At 35.9% G+C, this 12,021-nt stretch overlaps 1 protein-coding gene across 5 annotated transcripts in view; it reads left to right on the forward strand.

Annotated features, from left to right (window-relative positions):
- The window catches only part of LOC126975437 (atrial natriuretic peptide receptor 1), a 174,337-nt gene that overhangs the window by 130,217 nt on the left and 32,099 nt on the right, over positions 1-12,021 (forward strand). For all 5 annotated transcript variants that reach the window (XM_050823322.1, XM_050823319.1, XM_050823321.1 and 2 more), the window contains 4 exons: positions 2,601-2,715; positions 4,738-4,885; positions 5,271-5,469; positions 6,068-6,159. In XM_050823322.1, coding sequence (XP_050679279.1) covers positions 2,601-2,715; positions 4,738-4,885; positions 5,271-5,469; positions 6,068-6,159 — 554 coding nt within the window. The remainder of the gene's footprint in view (positions 1-2,600; positions 2,716-4,737; positions 4,886-5,270; positions 5,470-6,067; positions 6,160-12,021) is intronic.

Below are 12,021 nucleotides of genomic sequence, written 5' to 3' on the forward strand. Positions count from 1 at the left end.
ATAAAAACAACAAATTTGTTTTTCCTTTGATGTGTCCATATATAATTTCTATGAGAGAATTTATTGACGCACGGTTTGACAGTTCTGCTGTGAAACAATTTCATTACGACAGCAGGGTGCATATTTTACGAAGTAATTTTTGATGTTATGATATATTATTGACAAATTCATATAAAAACAATATTTTATTTATTATATACAGAACAACGTCTGTCGGGTCAGTAATAAATGCTTCATAATTACAATCTTTGTATTTTTAGATCATTAAGGATCACTCTATTAAAAGCAGAATACCTCAAGAACTTATTATGAGTGCAAAGATCGTGTACACAATAATATATAGTTCGCATCCGTAATGATAATTCAGGCTGCGTAGATGTCAGCGGCAGAAGTTCCTAGGGCAAGCTGAATACTAATATGCAATATCAGGAGATAAATCTATATATTATCATGTTATGCCAACTTCATGTAACTGAATTATTAAATTGGAATCTGGTGATGTTGATAATATATATAATATGTAATATTAATTAAGTAGTAAGTATTAATTAGTTGCTAATGTTTACTACTACCTAGTCTTGCAATAAATACTGAAACAAAGAAAAATAATGTTCTCAGTGAGAAGTTCCAAGGGAACAGTTGTAATTATTATAGTTAGTTATAATTTGAATGTGTATTGAATCTTTTGTTTCTGTTTTTGGCTCCAATAAAGTAAATAAAAAAAACACTACAATGACGACTAGATCTTTTTCGACAACACAAACAGAGGAGGTCTCATTGTACCTATATATAGCGGGCTACAAAATTTGGAAACAATATTTTATGAACGCTGCGGGACTCGAACCCACGACCTCTCGCGTTCCTTGCGAGTGCTCTCCCAAATGAGCTAACCGTTCGAGTGACGTATCGTCATAAAATCTTGTATGCTTTGTTCCACTCTCAAGTTGTGGTTCGAGTCCTGCGTTGTTCATAAAATTTTATTTGTCTATTAATCCCAGAAGTGAGGGTCATCACTTTAAAAACATTAATTGTTTAGATCGCAAAAAAATGTTTAATGGCGCATCCAAGGAGTTTGAAAATTTCATTGAAAAATTAGTGGCTTCATCTTAATTTGTTTTACAGTCAGTAAATTTGATCGAATGCAGAGTACCAATGATTAAAAAGTTTAAGTTATTCACATCTTTATTCTTAGCCCCCGAAATTGCTTGCTCAGTTAGCCATTTGTTATTTTTGTGGCTAGCAATGTTATTCGGGAATACTTTGCTCGATGACCTCATCTTTCGATAAGATGAAATTGCAAAGATTCGCAAGAAATAAGATCACTTGATCACGCTTGATTCGACGAAAGGAACATGGCCATTATTGATAGTCACGTTTGCTTGAAAAGAACTTCAGCAGACGGGTTGTTATCGATGCAACTCTCATGTTTGCTGCTTCTTCAAGTTTCTTCACTGATTTAATGTTTTAAGGTAGCAGTCGATCTTAAGATTATTGGTAGTGTTTGGCGGAAATCGCCAGATAGTAAAATCGAGAATTTTCAGTAGAGCAATTTGGAGGGAGGACAACCACCAAAAATTTTCGAGTCTATGTGCATATCTTTTAAAGTTCGGTCAAAAACTTCCAATGCGCGTTTGTCAGTTATTCTGCATTCGTCCCGAATTTAAAAAATTCAAATTATTAAATTGCTTTTTCATGGTTTTGCGCAATTGCTATCTCGTATAATCTATTTGAATGTATTCTATAAGTCATAATACATTGAAGGCGAAAATGTAAAAAGGTTATACAAGTTTTCGAAAAGAAGTTTCTAAGCGTGGCTTGCGGATTGTAGTTAAAGCAAAAATAGATCAGTTCGGCGTGGTTCAGCTAAATGCGAATGTGTGTGCGTATTGTGATTTTATGAGAATAATTACGCTCACGGCTGTATAGTCTCAATACTGATCACAACAAAAACTTCATTTTAACTAAATTATTATTTGTCATTTATGTAAATCGTGTATGAGTTTGTGAAATGCTAATGTTTGAAAAATGCAATTAATAAAACGAATCTATTTCTCAGTAGGCACACACATTATTTACTCATTACATAATTCATGGATTGTTAATGGTGCTAAAACTTAAGGTTCTTATCTAGTACCTCACCATGTCAAAAAAGAAAGTATGTGGTTGGATGGCTCCCGTCATGAACTAAGCCTTTTCACACTGTCCTTTTATGAAAAATAAAGGAAGAGACGAGCAGGACGTTCAACGGATGGTTATTGATACGTTCTTCTCATTACAATAAATTGCCGCTTAGGATTCTTGAAAGACCCCAAAAAGTAATAACGTTTTGTACAGCTAGAGCAGCTGTACAAAACATTATTAAATTAATAAATTTAATATAGTATATACTCGTATATAAGAATAATCAATAAATAAACAAATAAAAATACTTAAAAATAACAATGAGAAATTCACAACCTTCCCGCAGATTTTATTCCAGCAAGCTATTTGGTTGGCAAAACAAACGAAATGACAAATTGATATTTGTAATTCAACGCGTACAGTTACGGGAAAAGCTCGTGATAAACAAAGCCAATAAATCATTGATTATTTTGTTACAGTTGTCGTGTTGTGTGCAAATCCGATGACTGTTCGTGAGATTATGTTGGCAGCTGACGAGCTCAATATGGTGTCATCGGGTGAATATGTGTTCTTCAATATTGAACTGTTTTCGAAGTAAGTTTATTGAATTATTATGGAAATATTACTCTGACTTTTTGATATATTTTGATAAAAACTTAATCGCAAACCTTAAATCGAATAGCGTAAAGTTATATTTTTATGATATTAAATTTAATAATCCGTTTCGATGTTATAAAATTGGTCGACAAAAATTACGTTTTCAGCTGCTTTGAAAATAGAGACATGTTGCTTCTATATGATGTATATGATTTTATGTACAAAAAGTGTCTTATTATACATAGTTATACTTTTAAAAGCCCCTTCGTTTTTCCGCATCAGTAGTTTAGGAGTCGGCAGAGATTGTATCAATCTTGTATAACTGAAACTGTAGTGTTTATATTTGGGTCATATTTAATATTAAAGTAACTGAAAATATTTTGAGAGACATATAAGTGATTACAGAAAAAATATAAAATACGGTATGGGTAACCTTTGTCCTGTTCCTAAGCTCCTGGTTGCTTAGGCTACGTGCCCGTAAAATAAATCGAAACATAATAATGCTTGCACCTATCCGGCCATCTTGTACTCAATCACAGGAGCATTCATTATTTTATCTTAGTTAAGTACTGGTGAGAGACTTACGATATTTAAGGGGAGTGCACGGTACTCCATTATTGTTCTAAATATGTACTAAAATAAGATACTTAATTTATGAACAAATGCAGTGCGCATACATCTCCGTTAAGTGTGCGATTCTATCGTTAGTTGAGCGCAAGCGCCGACAGATGAGTGTGTCCTTCCCACTTCTTAGTCTCCACTATTAGTGACTAATCCGTGCGTTCGATTAAGTTTACTAAGAAGTCAGTTAATATTTAATTTTCATGCAATTTGATATTTTCATACATATATACTCGAGTATCACTAGTGTCTCTTTAGTCATGCTGTAAAACCTTCAAAAAAAAAGCTTTCATCTACATATCATATCTTGTTGATTGTGCGTAGAAACCGCACTCTGAAGGAATACCACGTTCACAACCAGATGGTCAGGATAATATTAACCTTATTGGCATTTAGTGTGATCGTGGAGTCATGTTTCTATTTTAGGGTTTCGTAACTAAATGGCAAAAAAGAGAACCCTTATAGATTCGTCTTGTCTGTCCATCCGTATGTCACAGCCACTTTTTTGCGAAACTATACGAATTATATCGTTGAAACTTGGTAAGTAGGTATATTATATGAACCGCATTAAGATTTGTACACAAAAACAGCAAAAAAAAACAATAAATTTTGGAGGTCATCCTTAGAACTAAAATTTCATATTTTTTTTTATCAAACCCATACGTGTGGAGATAGATCATCAAAAATTATATTGAGGTTTCTGATATAGTTTTTTCTAAACTAAATAGTTTGCGCGAGAAAAACTTCCAAAGTGGTAAAATGTGTATCCCCCTCTCCTTTCATTTCTAAAATAAGAGAATGATAAAACTAAAAAAAAATTATACTGTACATTACCATGCAAACCTCCACCAATAATTGGTTTGAACGAGATCTAGTTAGTAGTTTTTTAAGTACACTATTATTTAAAAATCGATCAAAGTTACAACGATCTACAAGAACTTTTATATTATGTTAATGCTGGTACGCACGGTAACCCTTCATGGGCAAGTCCGACTTACACGTCTTGGCTCCTCTTTTAATAATTGTCACCAATAGAAACGTCTGCCTCTGTGATGCATTAGGTAAATCTTTTGACTTGACCCGGTTCAATTCTTGCCACACATCGTTTCTGGATTTCGAATTCATTTGTACGGTCAGCGATGATCTCATACTATGAGGTGACCTATATACTCATTTATTCTCCATGAAAAGAGTTTCACATAAACAATTTATGAATAGGAAGTAAAAAATTGTATTTATCATACAAACGTTTGCCCTTTTAGAATTCGAACCAAGCACGCGTACTGGTAGTGAAGGTATTTCAAAAGGCTATTGAATTACAGCCAGCTCTTGATTACTCGGTTGAAAATATTGCGATAGGCATTGCTGCGGGAGAAATATAATTAAATTTATCAACAGTTTGGCTTCGGCTTCATCAAAAGAGCCATGGAAAGTAGACACAGACTCAGACGAGCGGAACGAGCAAGCGAGACGGGCGTATAGCGCTGTTCTTACTGTCACAAGTCCGGCACCAGAGAAAAAAGAATATTTAGAATTTTCTGATAAGGTACTTCTTATCTTCTCTTATTAATCATAAGAAATACATTTTTTTCTATATACCCATAAAATAATTAAAATTAAAATATTTACATAATTATAAGTGCTTATACTTTTTGTGTATATATTTTCCTTAGTCGAATCTGTGTGACTTTTCCGAGACGATCGTGAAAGCTTACTCTTACAAAATCCCTTCAAAATAAAATTATCTTTCATTTCAATAATTATAAGACCCTATTATTAGATAACATATCGATATTCCATAAATATTTAATACACAGCGACTGAATTGGACTTGTATTTTTATTTATTCTGCTATAAAAGTTTCATTACTTAAATAATGAATATAATTTTACTCTTCAATGTTTGATGGAATAACTTGTACGTCTACGCAGGTCAAAGAACTCGCTGCTACGAAGTACAATTATACATTCGGTAAGGGGGAGGTGGTGTCTACGTTCGTAGCAGCGTTCTACGACGCGGTACTGCTCTACGCACTGGCTCTCAACGATACTTTGAGTCAGTCGGATGACCCCAGAGGACAACTAGATGGCGCTGCAGTGATTCGGAACATGTGGAATAGGACTTTTCAAGGTTATTGTTATATTAAACATAAAAGTTGATGAAATTTTGGCGGGAACAACGAACCCTTTAGAGGCAGGTTTTGTAAGAATATTTGTTTTGTTTGACGTAATTTAGACGCAAGATAAATGAAATAAGCTATAAATATATGGTTTCTTTTCTTCTGGAAATATTATAATTGCTAATAATAGGATGAAAACTTTATTTTAAATATTCGCTATGTTTGATAAGCGATCCAATTTACTTACAAAATGAATAATTAAACTTTAATTATTATGTATAAATCATCATAATATTTTCCTCACACTATTGGCCTGTTGTCGTTAACATGTAAATACGATTGGAGAAATAAACAAAATACTAGTGCTAGTGAAATTACTGGACAAATGAGACTTAACATCTTATGTCTCAAGGTGACGAGCGCAGTTGTACTGCCGCTCAGAATTTTAGCCTTTCAAGAATCCTGATCGGCACTGCATTGTAATAGGTAGGGTGTATCAATTACCATCAGCAGAACGTCCTACTCTTCTCGTCCCCTATTTCCATAAAAAAAATTACGTAAACAAAATTGTGGTACAATTTATATGCAAATTTCAATATATTTTCGCAGGCATTACTGGCGAAGTGATAATAAATGAGAATGGAGATCGTGTCGCGTCGTATTCTCTGCTGGATATGAACCCCGACACAAGTAAATTTGAGGTTAGTACTCGTCGAAATGACTCTTCATATATAATGTACAATTATGTATATTATTGAACTACCCACTTGAAATATATTATTTTATTTAGTACTATAAAAGGCATAAAAGTCATTTAATTTCTCAAAATTTATTCCTTTAGATTTCTTTTTGATGTCATTTCTAATATACTAGATACTACTACCGCTTCGGAAACAAATGGCGCTCTGAGCGCTGATCTGAGGATGCGCAAGAAACTCTCCCAGAATTCTTTTTTTGCGATCTTTTCAATAAAAATATACAATATTGTACAGTCATTTCTATCGCTATAAAATAATCATAATCTAGTCCCAGGCTGTCCGATCACTTAGATATTCAGCTGTGGATTTACGACAGAGCCATTATTATATAAATAAATTATAAAATAAATATTTAAAAGAAAAAACACAAAACTAGAAGGAAACTCAAGTAAGTAGATGAGATAAAAATACTCTAGGCGGACAGCCCTATCTCGTGCCTACTCACTGCGCGGCCACACGCAGCGTTAGGTATTAATTAATGGACAGGGCCAAGTAACAATACTGTATTATAACATTACTGTGTCGATACAAAACCACTAGCAACGTACTCCGCCTTATCGAGGCGGCCGATTACAGGAATTAAAAACAACAGTCAATCACAAAAAAGACTTACTTGACTAAAATTTATACGATGTTTACCTAATTTTACATAATCAAATTCACGTATCTCCATGTTTCTCAGTAAAACACTTGATAATTGATAATATACATATTATGTAGGTATAAATATCATAACTTTCTGAAACTTCAATGTAATACCTATAATTCAGATGTGTTGTCTTCTCCCGAAAACCTTTTGCATGTTTTTCCAACGAATGACAAAAACAATACCATAACTCAAACGTAACGAAACTTTGTTGTTTAGTAGGGTATTTGGATCACAAACACTTAAGAATATAGTTCCATAAGAAATATTTATGTGAAACATGCAATACTTTACACGTCTATCTAAGCAAAAGCAAACTTAATAAGCCTTTTGCAAACTTTAGTCAGTAATATATTATATAAATGAGAAATAAAAAAAAAGGTTTTACTTTGCGAAAAACTTTAACGGCTAGTTTTATTGCACCAAGTCTGGAAGGTTAGCTATTTTGTTTGCGATTACTGTTTAATGTTGAGAATAAACTGATACAATAATAAACTAAAGTTGTTTTTATAACTGTTGATCGGAAGAGTACCTATTAGAAAGATTTGGCTTTGGTCCAAATTATTTATTGGACCATTCATGTATAATTCAGTTTGACATATCTGTTTTGTTGGTTTTTGATGTATATTTTGTGGCACACAGTGGTAACTTAGCAAGTACTATTCGACATTTTATTACCTTTCGCTCACGCATTTAACCTTGAACTTTATTCAAGAAAGACCATTAAATATTCAGCGCTATTGATCTTATCACTCTTAATACTCACTTAAGGCCATTACAACGATGTCATTTACGCTACTTTAACAAGTATATTGTTTGCCATCGATTAAAATCTGTTTTTAACTGACTTCAATAAAGGAGGTGGTTCTAAATTCGTCGGTAGTTTTTTAATTTTTTTTATGTCTGTTACCACAAAATTTCGGACTCGGTGAACCGATTTTGATAATTCGTTTTTATGCTTTCCGTGTAGTCCCATTGCAATTTGGTCCAGATCTGACAATAGCAACTATAAGAAACCATAAAAGTCTTTAAATTGTTGAAATCATGTGCGCGACAAATTTACAAATAACTCAATATCGCGCTAACCGATTTCGATGATTCTTTTTTTAGTGTAAAGGATATACTTCAAACATAGTTTGGTGAGAGTTTAGTTAGGTTCTGAATACGGTACGGACAAAGTAACGAAACTCTTCAATTCTTAGGACCAAATTAACGATACTAGGCCGAATCTTTTTTATGCTATCTAGATATTTGGGTCACCTACCGTAACATCGTAATGGTCAAGTTATTGTGGTAGTCAAATATGATGATCAATGGAACTCCTTAACGACTAACAGGAAGTGTGCGATCTGTGACAGAACTTCTAACTACACAAAATTTAGACAAATTGTTAAAGTCTAACAAAACACAAAATACTTCAAAAACACTATTCCAAAACAATAGATATAATAAGATTTTGTCGAGGATCGAAGGCCATCCCTTCCCCCCCCCCCCCCCCAAAATTATGAGAGCGGTCCGTAAAAAGATATTACCCCAGGAGGGTACCGGCTCTGCCAGAGCCGGAGGGTACCGGCTCTGCCAGAGCCGGAGAATCCCTCCCCGAGCACTCTCACTCGGGCCGCCCTTTTTATTCTGGGGTGGGCACAGAACCGTGCATGACCGAGGACAAACGAGGCAGTAACACCACGGCACCCCGCTCCACGCTCAACGTGGACTTTTGCAATATCAGGGGAATTCACTCCAATTTAATCGCCGTCCACCACCACCTTGAGACGGCGCAGCCGGCCTTGTGTTTCCTTACGGAGACGCAGATATCTCGACCTAGCGATACGTCATATTTAACGTACCCCGGGTACAAAATTGAGCACAACTTTTTGCCTCATGCCGGGGTATGTGTGTACGTTAGGGAGGATATCTGCTGTCGCCGTCTCGGCAATTTTGAGGGTAGGGACCTGTCTACTCTCTGGCTCCGCGTAGATTTAGACGACCGCGTCCCTATCTATGCGTGTGTCTACAGGTCCCATAGTGGTAACGCAGAAACCGATCATCTCATGAGCTGCGTTCAAGCAGCAATTGACGTCGTGCTTGCACAGATCCCCTCCGCTGAAATCGTGGTCTTGGGTGATTTCAACGGGCACAATGCCGAATGGCTTGGATCACGTACCACAGATTACGCAGGGCGATCTGTGCATAATTTTGCATTGGCGTATGGTCTGTCCCAATTGGTTGAGTCGCCAACGCGGCTCCCGGATGTGGATAGCCACATGCCGTCCTTATTAGATCTTCTGCTGACTACACATCCCGATGGTTACCAGGTCTTTAACGACGCCCCTCTCGGAACGTCCGACCATTGCCTGGTCAGGAGTGTAGTGCCTATCCGACGCCAACGTCGCAGACCACCAGCGACCCGCCGCCTTTGGCACTACAAGTCAGCAGATTGGGATAGGATGCGTTCCTTTTTTGCATCCTACCCTTGGGGCAAGGTTTGTTTCCCTTCGGATGATCCTAGTGCCTGCGCCATTGCAGTAGGCGATGTGATAATGCAGGGCATGGATATTTTTATTCCAAGCTCTGTAGTACCGATCGGCGGCAGATCACAGCCCTGGTTCAATGCGTCAGTTAAAGCAGCATCTGACTGCAAAACACAGGCGTATCGAACTTGGGTTGCGGCGCTGGGCACAAAGGATCCGAACTGCAAAGTTCTTAAGAGGAAATATAGCCGTGCCTCCAGATTTTTTAAGCGGCAAATCGCCCGTGCGAAGTCTAAGCACGTCGTCAAAATCGGCGAGCAGCTTTCCAGTTACCCGACCGGAACACGCAAGTTCTGGTAGTTGTCGAAAGCTGCTTTTATTTGAAACTTCTACTATTATCTTCGTTTAACCATTAACAGATAGATTTAGATTTCGCACGACACGCCACAAGTTAGGATATCATCCCCACCACCTGGATGTGTGGCGGTCCTCCACAGCGCGGTTTTCAAGAAGCTTTCTCCCTCGTACTACAAAGCTGTGGAATGAGCTTCCTTGTGCGGTGTTTCCGGGACGATACGACATTGGTACCTTCAAAAAAAGCGCGTACACCTTCCTTAAAGGCCGGCAACGCTCTTGTGATTCCTCTGGTGTTGCAAGAGAATGTGGGCGGCGGTGATCACTTAACACCGAGTGACCCGTACGCTCGTTTGTCCTCCTATGCCATAAAAAAAAAAAGGCACTAAAAAGTATGAAAATAATTGCGTATTTTTATACAGTCTAATTAATTAATCTAATTCTAGTTACGATTATTTATTGTTATTTTTGGAGTCGATGTCAGCCAAGGTAGATTTGTAACTACAAACATAGCTATAGGTGAGATGTGCTTGAGTCGTGAGGAGGCGAGAGGCGAGAGCGGGTTGCGGCGTTGGAACACCGATTGTCTGCAAAGGTCACGAAAGCATAAACTTATTTGATAATACAGCTACGATTACGCGATTTAATTCTTTAAATATAATTTAATTGAATTATCATAACTTGTTAACAAATTTTAGGTACCTCATACTTTGGATAGTCCAAATTTGCACGTCGAAAACGCTTATCATATCGCGAAGAGAATATATTATACATCATCATTAAATAAAATAAAAATAAAAATAGAAAAACGGCCGACAGTATGAATCAATTTACCAAAACAGCTACAGCTTTATACCTATATATATACGAGTATATATATATAGAGGAGGTTGGTAATTTAAACGCACCTAAAATTTAATTTTCTGTATTTTACAGTTTTCACTAATAATTATTATTATAATGACTCAATACAATTTGGGCAGCGTTAGATGAGAATTCACAATTGGTAATGCCTCATCGAAAAAAAAAATCAAATTCCAAATTTCTATGCACGACAGTTATGATGCTACCATTACTGTTAGTTGGCACTGCTATAGTGCCAACCAACTTACACTACTACTTTATAACAATACTAGTATAGTTATTTCTAATCATAGTGATAGGTTAATTAAATTGTATTCAAATATTCACAGTAGTTAAATAAATGTAATTATTAATTAGGATATCTTATGGCAGTTCATGACGTTGGTTGCGCTTGTTAACACATCAAGCTTACATATATAAAACCAAGTCGTGCAACACCATTTATAACAAAAGGACGGCTGGATAAATTGTTCTATTTTTTCTTTTGTTTTCGTGTTTGTTTCGGAATACCGAACTGATAATATCGAAATAATAGATACATTTTCCATACCTTATTGTACGCTTTGACATTCTCTCGTCTGGATAACTTGAATGATTTGTTTATAGCTGTAGCAAAAGCACTTAATTATTAAATCCACATTCTTCTGCAATACCAATTCCAAAAGAATCTAGCGTTGCCTGTCTTTTACCTTCTGTATATATGCACACCACATTATTATACAATACAATTTTCTTAATCTTATATTACAAATAGTAGTTCTAAAGTATAGACCATAAAATTTACAAAAAATACTCCCTAATTACTTCTGTAAAATAAAACTAGTATTAGTTACTAGTACTAGTATCGCTACAATAAAAACAAAATATGAAATGAAAGTTCATATTATAAGTTTAACTTATTAATTGAAGTGGATAAGTAGTTTACTTATTAATTTACTTACTACTTTTAATTCAGATTTAATTCCAGCTAAGTGTTTAACAACCCTTTCTTTAAACCTGATCAGCCCACTACCGAATATACGAGTATCAATTTCTGATTTGGTATCGATCGTTCAAGAAAAACCGCACCAGGAAGCTCTTTCCACATTTTTGTTGCACGTGGCAAAAACTATGTTGAACACTACAATGTGGAGGAACGTCACGTCTACATGGTGTGGATTAAAGCCAGGTCAAATGCTTCAAGGGGTATTCCTGACCAGAGACGAGAGCAATTATCCACTCTACAACCTGTGCTTTGTAGAGCGCTAGAATATGGGCTGACGTGATATTTTTCTTGCATCATTGACCCTTACTTTTATCGAAGCCAATGTAGCTTTGCCTTTATTCCGATGCTAGGTGACGCATTATGTCGTAGATGAGGGTGGCGTGAACTTGACGTGTTATGCTACGAACGTTATTATGTTACGAAATTGACACATCTATCAATAGCTCTAGCAATAGAGGACGTCAGGCATGTAGTAAGAATGACTG

Source organism: Leptidea sinapis, chromosome 36 (assembly GCF_905404315.1).
Source record: "Leptidea sinapis chromosome 36, ilLepSina1.1, whole genome shotgun sequence".
NCBI classification, from domain to species: domain Eukaryota; kingdom Metazoa; phylum Arthropoda; class Insecta; order Lepidoptera; family Pieridae; genus Leptidea; species Leptidea sinapis.